Below are 17,124 nucleotides of genomic sequence, written 5' to 3' on the forward strand. Positions count from 1 at the left end.
GTATATCAAATTATATTTTAAAACCGTTTAGATGTACTTTTTAAATGATTTTGTTGTCTGGTATGGTTTTGCAAGATTCTTCTGTTATTTAATACGGTGTTTTATTTTTCAAGCAATTTAATATAGAACGGAAGATATTCTATTTGTTCATTTTGTTCTACAATTTATCAACATATTGTTCAATGTTTAAAAATCGAGTATCATTTTGGTATCGAGTATCATGATATTAAACCTGGTATCAGTATGGAAGTCAATATTCTGGTATCGCGACAACACTAGTCGGAAGTGGGTTGTCTAGACTCCATCCTGTTAGGAGCAGATCAGAAGAGACTGGCCGGTACTGTATCTAACCTACAGTCACCCACGTTTGAGAACGGTGTATAAAGCTGACCGTGTCTCCCACATAATGAAATATGAACTCTATGGTGTCTCCTCTATCTCTCTGTGTGTAGGGGAGCTAAGCTGTGTGTGGTGAAGAGCAAGAGGAAAGAGAGGCAGGCGGAGACACTGACGCAAGACTACATCATCACACGTAAGTACCTCAGCACACACCTGTGCATTATTTAGTATGCGATCTACAACACACCTACCATATACCATCCATGATCACTTAATTCTTTCCTAGCTAGTAGCTCCTTGTAGTCATAACTCAAGTTCAACGGTAGCTGTCGATCCTAACACTGTCATATAGGCATTATAGACCCTCTTTCCCTCAGGGTAAGTCGTTGTGCAAGGCATACAATTTAGTCCCGTTTACGAGGTGGACAATTACCAGAGCAATTTGGCTTAAGTGCCTTTCTCAAGGGTACTACAGCGGTAGGAGCTACCTTGAAACAGCTACAACCATCTGGTCACCAGTGACCTGCTCCCTCCCATATGTTACTGTGTTCCAGGAAGGACAGCCATCCTAGTCTAAAAAGCACTGCTCCAGAACACAGAAAGCCACTGCATGATGTGGAGTGGGGGGGGGCTTGTGAAAGCTTGTTAGACAATCGGAACACTATACACACATACACCAGGGTTTCTGTCAGGAAAATGTAGCGCTGGACATTTGAACGTTCTTCTTACTGAATTCCCATGCACACATTGAAGATGTTAGAAAAACTGTCCACATGTAACTTTTCTCAAACAACAAGACCAGTAACGATCAGCAAAATCACTAGCCTATGTCAATCTACTATTCCCCCATAGTAGAACAGTTGACCTATTCTTTTGGTCAGCTTGTGGAGAAGGATATAGCCTATTCCGAATGAGTAGAATCAGTAGGCCTCGGCTATATATATAAAAAAAAATTAAAAAAAACGTTAAAAAGCAATGAGGCTGATGCAACATTTAGCTTAAAATGTTGATAAACTATTATGTCTTCAGTAGGCTAAGCACGAATGTTCGTTGCACATGCTAGCGGTTTCATGTGACAGAGATGAAAATATCCACTAGAAAGAGGGGAGATCTAAAGATGTAAGAACTAGCATGGATTGCTAATATGGCTAGGATTGTGCCTACTGAACGGTGAAAGAAAGTTGATTTGAAAACCAATAGAACATGAGAGAAATAGGCTTTTTTATTTTTATTTCACCTTTATTTAACCAGGTAGGCAAGTTGAGAACAAGTTCTCATTTACAATTGCGACCTGGCCAAGATAAAGCAAAGCAGTTCGACACATACAACGACACAGAGTTACACATGGAGTAAAACAAACATACAGTCAATAATACAGTATAAACAAGTCTATATACGATGTGAGCAAATGAGGTGAGATAAGGGAGGTAAAGGCAAAAAGGCCATGGTGGCAAAGTAGATACAATATAGCAAGTAAAACACTGGAATGGTAGATTTGCAATGTGAGAATGTGCAAAGTAAAAATAAAAATAATGGGGGTGCAAAGGAGCAAAATAAATAAATAAATAAAATACAGTAGGGAAAGAGGTAGTTGTTTGGGCTAAAATATAGGTGGGCTATGTGCAGGTGCAGTAATCTGTGAGCTGCTCTGACAGTTGGTGCTTAAAGCTAGTGAGGGAGATAAGTGTTTCCAGTTTCAGAGATTTTTGTAGTTCGTTCCAGTCATTGGCAGCAGAGAACTGGAAGGAGAGGCGGCCAAAGAAAGAATTGGTTTTGGGGGTGACTAGAGAGATATACCTGCTGGAGCGTGTGCTACAGGTGGGATATGCAATGGTGACCAGCGAGCTGAGATAAGGGGGGACTTTACCTAGCAGGGTCTTGTAGATGACATGGAGCCAGTGGGTTTGGCGACGAGTATGAAGCGAGGGCCAGCCAACGAGAGCGTACAGGTCGCAATGGTGGGTAGTATATGGGGCTTTGGTGACAAAACGGATTGCACTGTGATAGACTGCATCCAATTTGTTGAGTAGGGTATTGGAGGCTATTTTGTAAATGACATCGCCAAAGTCGAGGATTGGTAGGATGGTCAGTTTTACAAGGGTATGTTTGGCAGCATGAGTGAAGGATGCTTTGTTGCGAAATAGGAAGCCAATTCTAGATTTAACTTTGGATTGGAGATGTTTGATATGGGTCTGGAAGGAGAGTTTACAGTCTAACCAGACACCTAAGTATTTGTAGTTGTCCACGTATTCTAAGTCGGAGCCGTCCAGAGTAGTAATGTTGGACAGGCGGGTAGGTACAGGTAGCGATCGGTTGAAGAGCATGCATTTAGTTTTACTTGTATTTAAGAGCAATTGGAGGCCACGGAAGGAGAGTTGTATGGCATTGAAGCTTGCCTGGAGGGTTGTTAACACAGTATCCAAAGAAGGGCCAGAAGTATACAGAATGGTGTCGTCTGCATAGAGGTGGATCAGAGACTCACCAGCAGCAAGAGCGACCTCATTGATGTATACAGAGAAGAGAGTCGGTCCAAGAATTGAACCCTGTGGCACCCCCATAGAGACTGCCAGAGGTCCGGACAGCAGACCCTCCGATTTGACACACTGAACTCTATCAGAGAAGTAGTTGGTGAACCAGGCGAGGCAATCATTTGAGAAACCAAGGCTGTCGAGTCTGCCGATGAGGATGTGGTGATTGTAAGAGTCGAAAGCCTTGGCCAGATCAATGAATACGGCTGCACAGTAATGTTTCTTATCGATGGCGGTTAAGATATCATTTAGGACCTTGAGCGTGGCTGAGATGCACCCATGACCAGCTCTGAAACCAGATTGCATAGCAGAGAAGGTATGGTGAGATTCGAAATGGTCGGTAATCTGTTTGTTGACTTGGCTTTCGAAAACCTTAGAAAGGCATGGTAGGATAGATATAGGTCTGTAGCAGTTTGGGTCAAGAGTGTCACCCCCTTTGAAGAGGGGGATGACCGCAGCTGCTTTCCAATCTTTGGGAATCTCAGACGACACGAAAGAGAGGTTGAACAGGTTAGTAATAGGGGTGGCAACAATTTTGGCAGATAATTTTAGAAAGAAAGGGTCCAGATTGTCTAGCCCGGCTGATTTGTAGGGGTCCAGATTTTGCAGCTCTTTCAGAACATCAGCTGAGCAGATTTGGGAGAAGGAGAAATGGGGAAGGCTTGGGCGAGTTGTTGTGGGGGGTGCAGTGCTGTTGACCGGGGTAGGAGTAGCCAGGTGGAAAGCATGGCCAGCCGTAGAAAAATGCTTATTGAAATTCTCAATTATGGTGGATTTATCAGTGGTGACAGTGTTTCCTATCTTCAGTGCAGTGGGCAGCTGGGAGGAGGGGTTCTTATTCTCCATGGACTTTACAGTGTCCCAGAACTTTTTTGAGTTAGTGTTGCAGGAAGCAAATTTCTGCTTGAAAAAGTTAGCCTTGGCTTTTCTAACTGCCTGAGTATAATGGTTTCTAGCTTCCCTGAACAGCTGCATATCACGGGGGCTGTTCGATGCTAATGCAGAACGCCATAGGATGTTTTTTTGTTGGTTAAGGGCAGTCAGGTCTGGGGAGAACCAAGGGCTATATCTATTCCTGGTTCTAAATTTCTTGAATGGGGCATGTTTATTTAAGATGGTTAGGAAGGCATTTTAAAAAAATATCCAGGCATCCTCTACTGACGGGATGAGATCAATATCCTTCCAGGATACCCCGGCCAGGTCGATTAGAAAGGCCTTCTCGCTGAAGTGTTTCAGGGAGCGTTTTACAGTGATGAGTGGAGGTCGTTTGACCGCTGACCCATTACGGATGCAGGCAATGAGGCAGTGATCGCTGAGATCTTGGTTGAAAACAGCAGAGGTGTATTTAGAGGGCAAGTTGGTTAGGATGATATCTATGAGGGTGCCCGTGTTTAAGGCTTTGGGGAGGTACCTGGTAGGTTCATTGATAATTTGTGTGAGGTTGAGGGCATCAAGTTTAGATTGTAGGATGGCTGGGGTGTTAAGCATGTTCCAATTTAGGTCGCCTAGCAGCACAAGCTGTGAAGATAGATGGGGGGCAATCAGTTCACATATGATGTCCAGAGCACAGCTGGGGGCAGAGGGTGGTCTATAGCAGGCGGCAACGGTGAGAGACTTGTTTTTAGAGAGGTGGATTTTTAAAAGTAGAAGTTCAAATTGTTTGGGTACAGACCTCTGCAGGCTATCTTTGCAGTAGATTGCAACACCGCCCCCTTTGGCAGTTCTATCTTGTCTGAAAATGTTGTAGTTTGGAATTAAAATGTCTGAATTTTTGGTGGTCTTCCTAAGCCAGGATTCAGACACAGCTAGAATATCCGGGTTGGCAGAGTGTGCTAAAGCAGTGAATAGAACAAACTTAGGGAGGAGGCTTCTAATGTTAACATGCATGAAACCAAGGCTATTACGGTTACAGAAGTCGTCAAAAGAGAGCGCCTGGGGAATAGGAGTGGAGCTAGGCACTGCAGGGCCTGGATTCACCTCTACATCGCCAGATGAACAGAGTAGTAGTAGAATAAGGGTGCGGCTAAAAGCAATAAGAATTGGTCGTTTAGAACGTCTGGAACAGAGAGTAAAAGGAGGTTTCTGGGGGCGATAAAATAGCATCAAGGTATAATGTACAGACAAAGGTAAGGTAGGATGTGAATACAGTGGAGGTAAACCTAGGTATTGAGTGATGAAGAGAGAGATATTGTCTCTAGAAACACCATTGAAACCAGGAGATGTCATTGCATGTGTGGGTGGTGGAACTAATAGGTTGGATAAGGTATAATGAGCAGGACTAGAGGCTCTACAGTGAAATAAGCCAATAAACACTAACCAGAACAGCAATGGACAAGGCATATTGACATGAAGGTGAGGCATGCTCAGTCGAGTGATCAAAAGGGTCCAGTGATTGGAGAGGTTGGTTGGGGGTCACGGCGATTTAGACAGCTAAATCGGTAGCAAGCTAGCATACGATGGAGGTCTGTTATTAGCCAACTCTTGCGTTCCGTCAGTAGATTAGTGGGTTTCCATGTGGTAGAGGGGATGAATCCAAATCACACAACAACAACAAAAATAAAAACAATAGATATAGTTATAGAGGCCCAAGAAGAAAAATAAATCAATAAATAAAAATAAAATAAAAATTGTCCGATTGTCTATTCAGATAGCAGCCGATAAGATAGCCAACGGCTAGCAGGCCGCAGATGAGCGCCCAGGCAACGTTGCGCCGGAGGAGCCAGCCGGACAGTTCCCTCGGGTAGACAACGTCGGCAGTCTAGCCGTGAAGGCCCGGTGGGGCTCCGCGTAGGCAGCAAAACGGGTCCGGATAGGTGACTGCAGCCCAGGAGTGATTGATGGAACTCTTCAGCTGGCTAGCTCCAGAACAATTGATGTTAGCTCCGGAATCGATGAAAGCCGATAGTCACACGGATAGCAGCTAGCTAGCTGCGAGATCCAGGCATGGACGTCCAGAGCCAGCGGCCGAAATCCAGGGACATGGAGAGAAAAATTGGTCCGATATGTTCCGCTCCGAACCGCGCTGCGCTGCACCGCGCCGTACAAAACTGGCGATAGATTCTCGAGCCAAAGGACAGCCGATGACCACAAACCGTGGTCAGCTGAGTACCAACGATTAGCCAGTAAATAAGCTAACTAGCTTCTGAACTAGCCCCTGAACCAGCTTCAGAGTAGCTTCTGGACCAGCTTCTGGCTAGCTCCCGGCTAGCTTCTGGCTAATTTCTGGCTAGCCTCTCGGAGGATCACAGATCTGAGGTAAATAATACTTTTTTATATAAATATAAATTGGTGAAACGGATTGCAGGAGAGTGTTCTGAAGATGAGTTTTTGGAAAATTAAAAATGTATGTGAAAAAAAAGTTGTAAATATATATATATATACGGGACACGACAGGACGAGGACAAAAATACGTTTGAACTGCTATGCCATCTTGGGAGAGTGGCTACTGGTTTCAATGACATATGGACGTCTTTATGAAACAATAGGCTACTGGTTTCAATGTCATATGGAAGTCTTTATGAAACAATAGGCTACTGGTTTCAATGTCATATGGAAGTCTTTTATAAAAGGATTGCCGGCACAGACATGGTCGAATTTTGGCTAGGGCACTTTGAAGGTAAGGTAAGACATGCCTCATAATATGTAGTAAAATGTTCAGGTTTCAAACAAGTATGTTTTCAAAATCCATACTGCCTTTAGATCATTGCAAAATGCTGTGTGACATGCTGATGAAGCCTGCCTTCTGTTGCCTATCCATTTGAATGGCGAATGGAAGCGTGCATCAATTACAAGTTGAGGAATAACAATAGTAGCTTATTTTAGGCATAGCCATCAAAACAGTTTTTAACACTCATCTAAAATTGTTGAGCAATGATTGGGCTTATAAAGCACACATTTCACTCCAGCAGCAATGAAGAGCTGTTTGAGGAGCTTAGCAGCAACGAAGAGCTGTTTGAGGAGCTTAGCAGCAACAAAGAGCTGTTTGAGGAGCTTAGCAGCAACGAAGAGCTGTTTGAGGAGCTTAGCAGTTACGAAGAGCTGTTTGAGGAGCTTAGCAGCAACAAAGAGCTGTTTGAGGAGCTTAGCAGCAACGAAGAGCTGTTTGAGGAGCTTAGCAGTTACGAAGAGCTGTTTGAGGAGCTTAGCAGCAACAAAGAGCTGTTTGAGGAGCTTAGCAGCAACAAAGAGCTATTTGAGGAGCTTAGCAGCAACGAAGAGCTGTTTGAGGAGCTTAGCAGCAACGAAGAGCTGTTTGAGGAGCTTAGCAGCAACGAAGAGCTGTTTGAGGAGCTTAGCAGCAGCGAAGAGCTGTTTGAGGAGCTTAGCAGCAGGGAAGAGCTGTTTGAGGAGCTTAGCAGCAGGGAAGAGCTGTTTGAGGAGCTTAGCAGCAACGAAGAGCTGTTTGAGGAGCTTAGCAGCAGCGAAGAGCTGTTTGAGGAGCTTGGCAGCAACGAAGAGCTGTTTGAGGAGCTTAGCAGCAGCGAAGAGCTGTTTGAGGAGCTTAGCAGCAACAAAGAGCTGTTTGAGGAGCTTAGCAGCAGGGAAGAGCTGTTTGAGGAGCTTAGCGGCAACGAAGAGCTGTTTGAGGAGCTTAGCGGCAACGAAGAGCTGTTTGAGGAGCTTAGCAGCAGCGAAGAGCTGTTTGAGGAGCTTAGCAGTTACGAAGAGCTGTTTGAGGAGCTTAGCGGCAACGAAGAGCTGTTTGAGGAGCTTAGCAGCAGCGAAGAGCTGTTTGACAGATTTTCCGCTCAAAGGCTGTAACGCTGTGCGCATATGATAAATAAGATGCATACCGAATGTACACACACCCCATTTTTAATTCCACAAAATTATGCAAATGAACCTATAGACAGATAAGCATGACATGTCAAATGTATTTCCATCGACTAGGATTTCCATTAATGAATAGGTAAAAAACAGCATTGTTTAGCAATGGATTTTTTTCTCCTTCTCCCAGATAATTGGCCGGCGGCAAATTTATTTATCTGCTTTTCAAATTTTTATCATCCACAAGCCGTCTATTACCAGCTAACGGAAACCCTGACACACACACACACACACACACAGCTTTCAGAGGCAGGCAGCATCAGCGAGTTTTGCCATTAGCTGATGGCGTGGGGTGAGAGTGAGTGAACAGACAGCCACAGGGCATGATGCCACGCGTCAGCCACAGTCAGCCACCAGGGCTCCAGTCACGCCAGGGACAGCCACCTCGTCCACCCCCGGCAGCGTGATACCCCCGCTAACACACACACACACTCCCGTATCATACTCCCACTCACCCCTCTCCTGAATCAACACACTCCCCCCTCCCTACAACCCACCACACTTGACCATTCTTTAACCCAGCCAGTCTGTCATTTCCACACGAATCACTCAGCTGCACGGTGCATGGATGACGTGTGGCTCTCTCAACCTCATACAGAAGACTCTCTCACTCCCACTGAGGTAATGGGTGAACAGTAACTGGAGGACAAGACACCTGGCTGTGCCGTGATAGACTAGGAGGGAAACACAGCTTATTGTTTAGGTGACAGAACCCTTCTCTAATATCCATCATGTGATTTCACCGCCACCCCGACAAGCTGAGAGACTATTGGCTGGTGTCTGATGGCCGCGGTCGCTGAGTGACGCACTTGTGCCCTAGTGCTGGAAAATTAGAGGGGACAGGAAGCGTGGTGATGGCCCATTGAGAAAAGAGTGGAAATCTGTTAACAGTAACCTTTTTGCTTAATGTAGCATGGAGGAGAAGAATTAACACTGAGCAGTGACAACAGGGGCTCCTGAATGGAAAATCACTTCATCTAGCCCACTCTGTGTCCCTTTGTAACCCCTGAGGAAACACACACACATACACACACACGGGTACTTACTCAGCTATACAAGCGTACACATACTGTTGGGGACACGCAAAAACTCAGGTGTAGACATAGAATACACACTTACACTGTAAAGTGCCCAAGACATGCATTGTGGTGGTGTTCAGCAAACTGAAATATAAATATAAACATGGACGTGATAGTGTTGGTGTCCAACAAGGCAGTAGGCAGAGTGCTATAGACCTCACTAGAGGTCACTTGATGTGTTTGGCTTTTACGCTATGCTCTGCACTTAGGCTTGTTGAAGTGTTTGTTAATGTATGCGTTTTCTACTCGTTTTCTGTTTCTCCCCCCTCTCTCTCTCTCTCGCGCTCTCATATTTTATAATTTCTTCTCTCCCGCCAGCCCATGCTCTTCCCATGTTCCGCGAGGCCCGGCAGCGCAGCACTAAGAAACAGCTGGAAAAAGACAGACTGGACCCAATGAAGTCCCACAAGCCTGAACCCCCTGTCACTGGACCAGGTAACGTTACGCGGAAAATTCCACTACATACACACATATATATTATACAGTGCCTTAAAGTATTCACACCCCTTTACTTGTTCGCATTTTGTTGTGATAATGCCTGAATTTAAAATGGATTACATTTAGATTTTGTGTCACTGATCTACACACAATACCCCATAATGTCAACGTGGCATTTTGTTTGTAGAACATTTTAGAAATGAATACAAAATGTAAAGCTTAAATGTCTTGAGTAAATAAGTATTCAACCACTCTGTTATGGCACACCTAAATAAGTTCAGGAGTAAAAAATGTGCTTAACAAATCACATAATAAGTTGCATGGACTCATTTCATGTGCAGTAATAGAGGGTAACGTGATTTTTGAATGACTACACCATCTCTGTACCCCACAAATATAATTATCTGTAAGATCCGTCAATCGAGTGGTGAATTTCAATCACAGATTCAACCACAAAGACCAGGGAGGTTTCCTAATGCCTCACAAAGAAGGGCACCTATTGGTAGATGGGGTTAAAAAAAAAAGGGAAAAAGCAGACCTTGAATATCCCTTTGAGCATGGTGAAGTTATTAATTATACTTTGGATTGTGTATCAATACACCCAGTCACTACAATGATACAGGCGTCATTCTTAACTCAGTTGCCGGAGTGGAAGGAAACCACTCAGGGATTTCACCTCGAGGCCAATGGTGACTTATAAACAGTTAGAGTTTAATGGTTGTTATATGAGAACTGAGGATGGCTCAACAACATTGTAGTTACTCCACAATACTAACCTAAATAACAGAGTGAAAAGTAGAAAACCTGTACAGAATACAAATATTCCAAAACGTGCATCTCGTTTGCAAAAATGCACTTAATTAATACTGCAAGAAATGTGGCAAAGAAATGCACTTTTTGTTCTGAATACAAAGTGTTACGTTTGGAGCAAACACAACACATCAATGAGTACTTTTCTTCATATTTTCAAGCATGGTGGTGGCTGGATCATGTTATGGGTATGCTTTTCATCAGCAAGCATAAGAAATAAACTAAATACAGCTATGAGCACAGGCAAAATCCTAGAGAAAAACCTGGTTCAGTCTTCTTTCCATCAGACACTGGGAGACTAATTCACCTTTCAGCAGGACAATAACCTAATAATAACCTAAGCCGTCATTGTAAATAAGAATTTGTTCTTAACTGACTTGCCTAATTAAATAAAGGTGTAATATATATATACACACACACACACACACACACACACACACACACACACAGTTGATGTCGGAAGTTTACATACATTTAGGTTGGAGTCATTAAAACTAGTTTTTCAACCATTCCACAAATTTCTTGTTAACAAACTATAGTTTTGGCAAGTCGGTTAGGACATCTACTTCGTGCATGACACAAGTCATTTTACCAACACTTGTTTACAGACAGATTTTTTCACTTATAATTCACTGTATCCCAATTCCAGTGGGTCAGAGGTTTACATGCACTAAGCTGACATTTAGAGACTTTCCCAAATAGACTCACAGCTGTAATCACAGCCTTAAGGTGCTTGTACAAATTATTGACAGGGGTGTGAAAACTTATATTTTTGTATTTCATTTTCAATAAATGTACAAAAAATAAAAACATGTTTGTCATTATGAGGTTACCTGAGATGGCGGTTTCCACCATCGTAAACACACCAAATGATGGAATTTCTTGTGGGAGACTGGTGTCACATCGTTCCAGACACTTAGAGAATCTTTGCCAAGGCTCATTGAAACTGTTCTAGCTCGTTGTGGCCCAACGCCCTATTAAGACACTTTATGTTGGGGGTTTCCTTTATTTTGGCAGTTATGTACCACTACATATGTCTACTGTTATTAATGTTACACAACCAATAACGCCACTATAGCTGTCTACTAGTGTTATTACTGGTGGTAGGAACACTTCTTACCCAAGGCAGGTGCATCCAGGGGCTTGACTGTTGGAAGTGTTTTCCTCTTGAAATGAATTGACTCTATCATTCTTTGCTTACCAGACGGCAGACACATTCATCCAAAGCCACTCATACACTACATTATATTTTCTACAGTAATACAGCAGCAGTTTGGGGTCACACAGCAGTATAGATTTTCACGCTGTGACAAATACTTTTCACTCTAAGCCCCTGTGGGATTTTCACTCCTAACACGTTTGGCCACTGTGTCATTTCCCTAACTGCCTAGTCATACTGCTGCACTAAGGTGAACTTCTATGTCCACGCTGCATACAGTCAACCTCTACGCTCTACCTGACCCTCCCTAAATAAGCTGAGGTGCGGGCACAACCTTTCTTGACTAAATGTCTGTTTAGCTGTGATGCTATGAGAAAGTTTACACCCCAGTTTTCCTCTTGAAACGTCCCATATCTTCTTCCTCGAGACGGAGAAAGTGGAAGAAAGAGGTAGAGAGAGAATGACTTGTTGGCTAATTCACTGTCATTTGTTTATCATCCTGATTAACCTACCTTTTAAAAGTACTGTGCAATGTTTGGGATTTTGGCTGGTTGCTTGCAAGAGGACCTCCTTCAACCCTCCCCTAACAGCTACCTCTGACACCAACCCACTGAGACAGGATATCACTGGAGTCTCCTCTTTCAGCTGGGCCTCACTGTGTGTGTGTGTGTGTGTGCCAGTCCATGTTTAAACACAACATAAATACCCTCTTACGGAGATGAGGATGTTTTTCCCAACGTTCTCATGTGTGTATGTTTTGGCGCAAGAGGAATGTGTTTCCTTGCATGTCACTAAATTTGTGGTCGACTTTTTTTTGTCATCTATATTTGGCGGTGTGTATGCTTTTGCCAGTGTGCCTGCCTGCCTGTCTGTCTGTGCTTGTGCATGAGTTCCTAATCCAGTGGTTGTCGTCTCCTCTCAGGTCGTGGTGGTCGCGTGGCAGCCCATGGAGGTACTCTGTCCTCCTTTATTGTGAAGAACATTGCTCTGGACAAAACAGACGATAGCAATCCTCGCCAGGCCATCCTCCGACACGCCAAGGAGGCCTCCGAAAACCCCTACTGGGTTGCCCCTGCCTACACCAAGTAAGACTGGCCACACGTACACACACACACACACACACACACACACACACACACACACACACACACACACACCCCTGGGATGACGCAGACAGACAGTAAGGTGAGTCTGCACTGGGTGTAGTTTATGGCAGTGTGGCTGTGCTAAGGATCCAGCCTTCCTGCCTGGCTGGCTTGGTGACACATGAATGTTTAAAGAGCTGCAGCCTAGGCCTGGAGGCCCACCAACAACCAATCAGCTACCTGAGAGGGCTTGTGTTTCACCTCAGTGTCCACAGACACGCTGGCTAAAGAACGGGTCTATTCTTGGCCGAGGACCTAAAGGTGTTGAAGGAGAACTTCCACATTCTGTAGACGTATCGGATCTCTTGATGGTGTGAACAGGCCCATATCAATGTAATTCATGGCAGGGTGTTTGGCAGGAGATAAGCTCACCGTATTTTAGTTGGAACAGTAAATGAGTGAATGAACTTATTGAGGTTGACAGTTTTACCTTATATAACCTTTTAACTCAATGGAATGATCGAAGTCTAAAATGACCAGGCGTAAGAATAGGTCACTCCCCTGAGAGAGATTTCCCCATGTTGATGCTATTGCTCTAGAGGTTGGAGTGTAGCCTGGCCCTGGTTTGGCCCTCTGGGAGTGAGGTTGGAGTGTAGCCTGGCCCCGGTTTGGCCCTCTGGGAGTGAGGTTGGAGTGTAGCCTGGCCCCGGTTTGGCCCTCTGGGAGTAACAGCAACAGTCACACCTCTCTTGGCTCTGGTCTCTGCTTGTTTGGGTGTTCACATGCATTATGCATCAGTCTAATTATAGCGACACAATCCCAATGGATTGTCTGTCAATAGCTTATCACCTCACCAGTGGACAGGTGCAGAGATGAGTGATGGAGATGTTACCATCATTATCATCATCCTCTTCATCGTCATCCATACAGGTACAGGTAACTGCCAAAATATAGGAAACACCAACCTAATAGGGCGATGAGCCACCATGAGCCAGAACAGCTTCAATGCACCTTGGCATAGATTCTAAAAGTGTCTGGAACTCTATTGGAGGGATGTGACCATAGAAATCCTACTAATTACTAGAGGGGCTATGTCATAAATCCTCAAAGTTCCAGAATGGGGTGAAAATGATGGTTGATGGTGGTGGAAACCGCTGTCTCAGGCGCCACTCCAGAATCCCCCATAAGTGTTCAATTGGGTTGAGATCTAGTGACTGAGACACACACACTTTAAACCCCCTATGTTCCTTTGAGATCCCTCTTTCGAAGTCACTGATCTCTTTTAGCCATGGTAGCCAAAATAATGGGCAACTGGACATTTGTATACAGTATACCAAACCCAGTATACCAATTTGTATACAGTACCCTAAGCACGCTGACCCTAAGCATTAATTTCTTAATTAACTCACCAGTGTGGAAGCACCTGCTTTCAATATACTTTGTATCCCGCATTTACTCAAGTGTTTCCTTTATTTTGGCAGTTACCTGTATGTGTGCTTAGCAAGTATTTAGTGTTGTTGTCAGTAGGGTAAGACACTCCAAGGTGCCATAATATCAAATCAAACTCTATTTGCCACATGCGCCAAATACAACAAGTGTAGACTTTACCGTGAAATGATTACTTAAAAGCCCTTAACCAACAGCGCAGTTCAAGAAGAAGAAAATATTTACCAAGTAGGTTCAAATTAAAAGTAATAATAAAAATGAACACAATAAGAATAACAAGGTTATACAGGGGGCACCGGTGTACCGAGTCAGTGTGCAGGGGTACAGGCTAGTTGAGGCAATCTGTACATGTACACTCGTGGCCAAAAGTTTTGAATGACACAAATATTAATTTTCACAAAGTCTGCTGCCTCAGTTTGTATGATGGCAATTTGCATATACCCCATAGTGTTATGAAGAGTGATCAGATGAATTGCAATTCATTGCCAAATCCCTCTTTACCATGCAAATTAACTGAATCCCCAAAAAACCTTTCCACTGCATTTCAGCCCTGCCACAAAAGGACCAGCTGACATCATGTCAGTGATTCTCTCGTTAACACAGGTGTGAGTGTTGACGAGGACAAGGCTGGAGATCACTCGGTCATGCTGATTGAGTTCGAATAACAGACTGTAAGCTTCAAAAGGAGGGTGGTGCTTGGAATCATTGTTCTTCCTCTGTCAATCATGATTACCTGCAAGGAAACACGTGCTGTCATCATTGCTTTGCACAAAAAGGGCTTCACAGGCAAGGATATTGCTGCCAGTAAGATGCACCTAAATCAACCATTTATCGAATCATCAAGAACTTCAAGGAGAGCGGTTCAATTGATGTGAAGAAGGCTTCAGGGCGCCCAAGAAAGTCCAGCAAGCGCCAGGACCGTCTCCTAAAGTTGATTCAGCTGCAGAATCGGTGCACCACCAGTACAGAGCTTGCTCAGGAATGGCAGCAGGCAGGTGTGAGTGCATCTGCACAAACAGTAAGGCAAAGACTTTTGGAGGATGGCCTGGTGTCAAGAAGGGCAGCAAAGAAGCCACTTCTCTCCAGGAAAAACAGCAGGGACAGACTGTTATTCTGCAAAAGGTACAGGGATTGAACTGCTGAGGACTAAGGTAAAGTAATTTTCTCTGATGAATCCCCTTTCCGATTGTTTGGGGCATCCGGAAAAAAGCTTGTCCGGAGAAGACAAGGTGAGCGCTACCATCAGTCCTGTGTCATGCCAACAGTAAAGCATCCTGAGAGCATTCATGTGTGGGGTTGCTTCTCAGCCAAGGGAGTGGGCTCACTCACAATTTTGCCTAAGAACACAGCCATGAATAAATGGTACCAACACATCCCCTGAGAGCAACTTCTCCCAACCATCCAGGAACAGTTTGGTGACAAACAATGCCTTTTCCAGCATGATGGAGCATCTTGCCATAAGGCAAAAGTGATAATTAAGTGGCTTTGGGAACAAAACATTGATATTTTGGGTCCATGGCCAGGAAACTCCCCAGACCTTAATCCCATTGAGAACTTGTGGTCAATCCTCAAGAGGCTGGTGGACAAACAAAACCCTGCAAATTCTGACAAACTCCAAACATTGATTATGCAACAATGGGCTGCCATCAGTCAGGATGTGGCCGAGAAGTTAATTGACAGCATGCCTGGGCGGATTGCAGAGGTCTTGAAAAAGAAGGTGCAAATATTGACTCTTTGTATCAACTTCATGTAATTGTCAATAAAAGCCGTTGACACTTATGAAATGCTTGTAATTATACTTCAGTATTCCATAGTAACATCTGACAAAAATATCTAAAGACGCCGAGCAGTTGCCATACCAGGTGGTGATGCAACCGGTCAGGATGCTTTCGATGGTGGAGCTGTAGAACCTTTTGAGGATCTGAGGACCCATGCCAAATCTTTTCAGTCTCCTGAGGGGGAAAAGGTTTTGTCGTGCCCTCTTCACAACTGTCTTGGTATGTTTGGACCATGACAGTTCGTTGGTGATGTGTACACCAAGGAACTTGAAATTCTCGACCCGCTCCACTACAGCCCTGTCGATGTTAATGGGGGCCTGTTCGGCCCGCCTTTTCCTGTAGTCCACGATCAGCTCCTTTGTCTTGCTCATGTTGAGGGAGAGGTTGTTTTCTTGGCACCACACTGCCGCCAGTTCTCTGACCTACCTATAGGCCGTCTCATCGTTGTCGGTGATCAGGCCTCCCACTGTTGTTTCTTCAGCAAACTTAATTATGGTGTTGGAGTCGTGTTTGGCCACACAGTCATGGGTGAACAGGGAGTACAGGAGGGGACTAAGTACACACCCTGATCTAGTCTGGCCTAAGTACACCCCCTGATCCCTGTAGCCCTACCTGTAGCCTCTCATCTGGGGGGCCTGGTTCAGCCGATCCACCCAGTATGGGAAGATCACTCATTACCACGGCTAATTGGAGTGTTGGCACTAATGAGTCGCATTGTAGCACTTGGGTACTGTGACATTCATGACCAAATTAACCGGTTACTCCCTTTGTTGGGCTGTTTTAATGGGTTCCCTCTGGTATCAGAACACACATGAGACAGAACAGAGTGGATATTGCATTACAACTCTCTCACCTGATCATTGAATGACCTGGATGAAAGTTCTGGAAGAGTGGGTGTTGTCTATAAAACATCCTTAGGAAAGAGTCAGAGTAGGAGGCCTACTGCAGGTGTTTTAGGAGGTGCTGGAACTAGTGAAGGTTTTGGAAGAGCATATTCTTAATTCCCGTACTCCTTCCTATAGTCTAACCTTATGTGTGTGTGTCTTTTCTGCGTACGTCTGTGCACGTTTCACTGAGTGTGTTATATCCCCTCCGTAACTCACACAGGACAGATGTTGGTTTTTAATCACTGCTCAGAATAGACAGAGTGATAAAAATAGAGGAATGTTTAATCTCATCCTGTCCCGCCGCACTGGTTTATGTCCTTTCACTACTTCTCCGTTCTCTCTTTATCTTGTCCCTTCCATCTCCCGCATCTGTTTTCATTGTCTGTTGAGGGTTGACCCTGAATTCGACCCTCTTATTTGGTTTGAATAAGGATGGTTGTATTGTACTGTACCAAAGTAAAAGATGTGTAGTAAGTTGTCTCCCCTTCTCCCTGTCTTCTGCCAGGACCCAACCAGATGCCATCTTTCAAGAGGAGGAAGAGTCTGATGAAGAGGCTGACAAGGAACCAGAGTGGAAGAAACGCAAGATCTGAGCCGCAGCAACCCCTTAGTGTGTGTTTGTGCGAGTGTGCACTGGTGTGTTTGGATATGTGCATGTTTTTGTACTTTACTGTACTTGAATCAAATGTAGTGCCGTTTATGATCTCCTGAGAAACAGTAATAAAAGGGACAGTCCATCCAAGTCACA

At 44.4% G+C, this 17,124-nt stretch overlaps 1 protein-coding gene across 1 annotated transcript in view; it reads left to right on the forward strand.

The window, feature by feature from the left end:
• LOC110523763 (WD repeat-containing protein 70) overlaps window positions 1-17,124 on the forward strand; it is an 86,006-nt gene extending 68,882 nt beyond the window's left edge. Inside the window, exons 15-18 of the mRNA XM_021602756.2 lie at window positions 453-532; window positions 9,092-9,208; window positions 12,103-12,265; window positions 16,882-17,124. Of these exons, the coding sequence (XP_021458431.2) occupies window positions 453-532; window positions 9,092-9,208; window positions 12,103-12,265; window positions 16,882-16,969 (448 nt within the window). The 3' untranslated portion in view covers window positions 16,970-17,124. The remainder of the gene's footprint in view (window positions 1-452; window positions 533-9,091; window positions 9,209-12,102; window positions 12,266-16,881) is intronic.

The sequence above is a fragment of the Oncorhynchus mykiss genome, chromosome 5 (assembly GCF_013265735.2).
Source record: "Oncorhynchus mykiss isolate Arlee chromosome 5, USDA_OmykA_1.1, whole genome shotgun sequence".
Taxonomy (NCBI): Eukaryota; Metazoa; Chordata; class Actinopteri; order Salmoniformes; family Salmonidae; genus Oncorhynchus; species Oncorhynchus mykiss.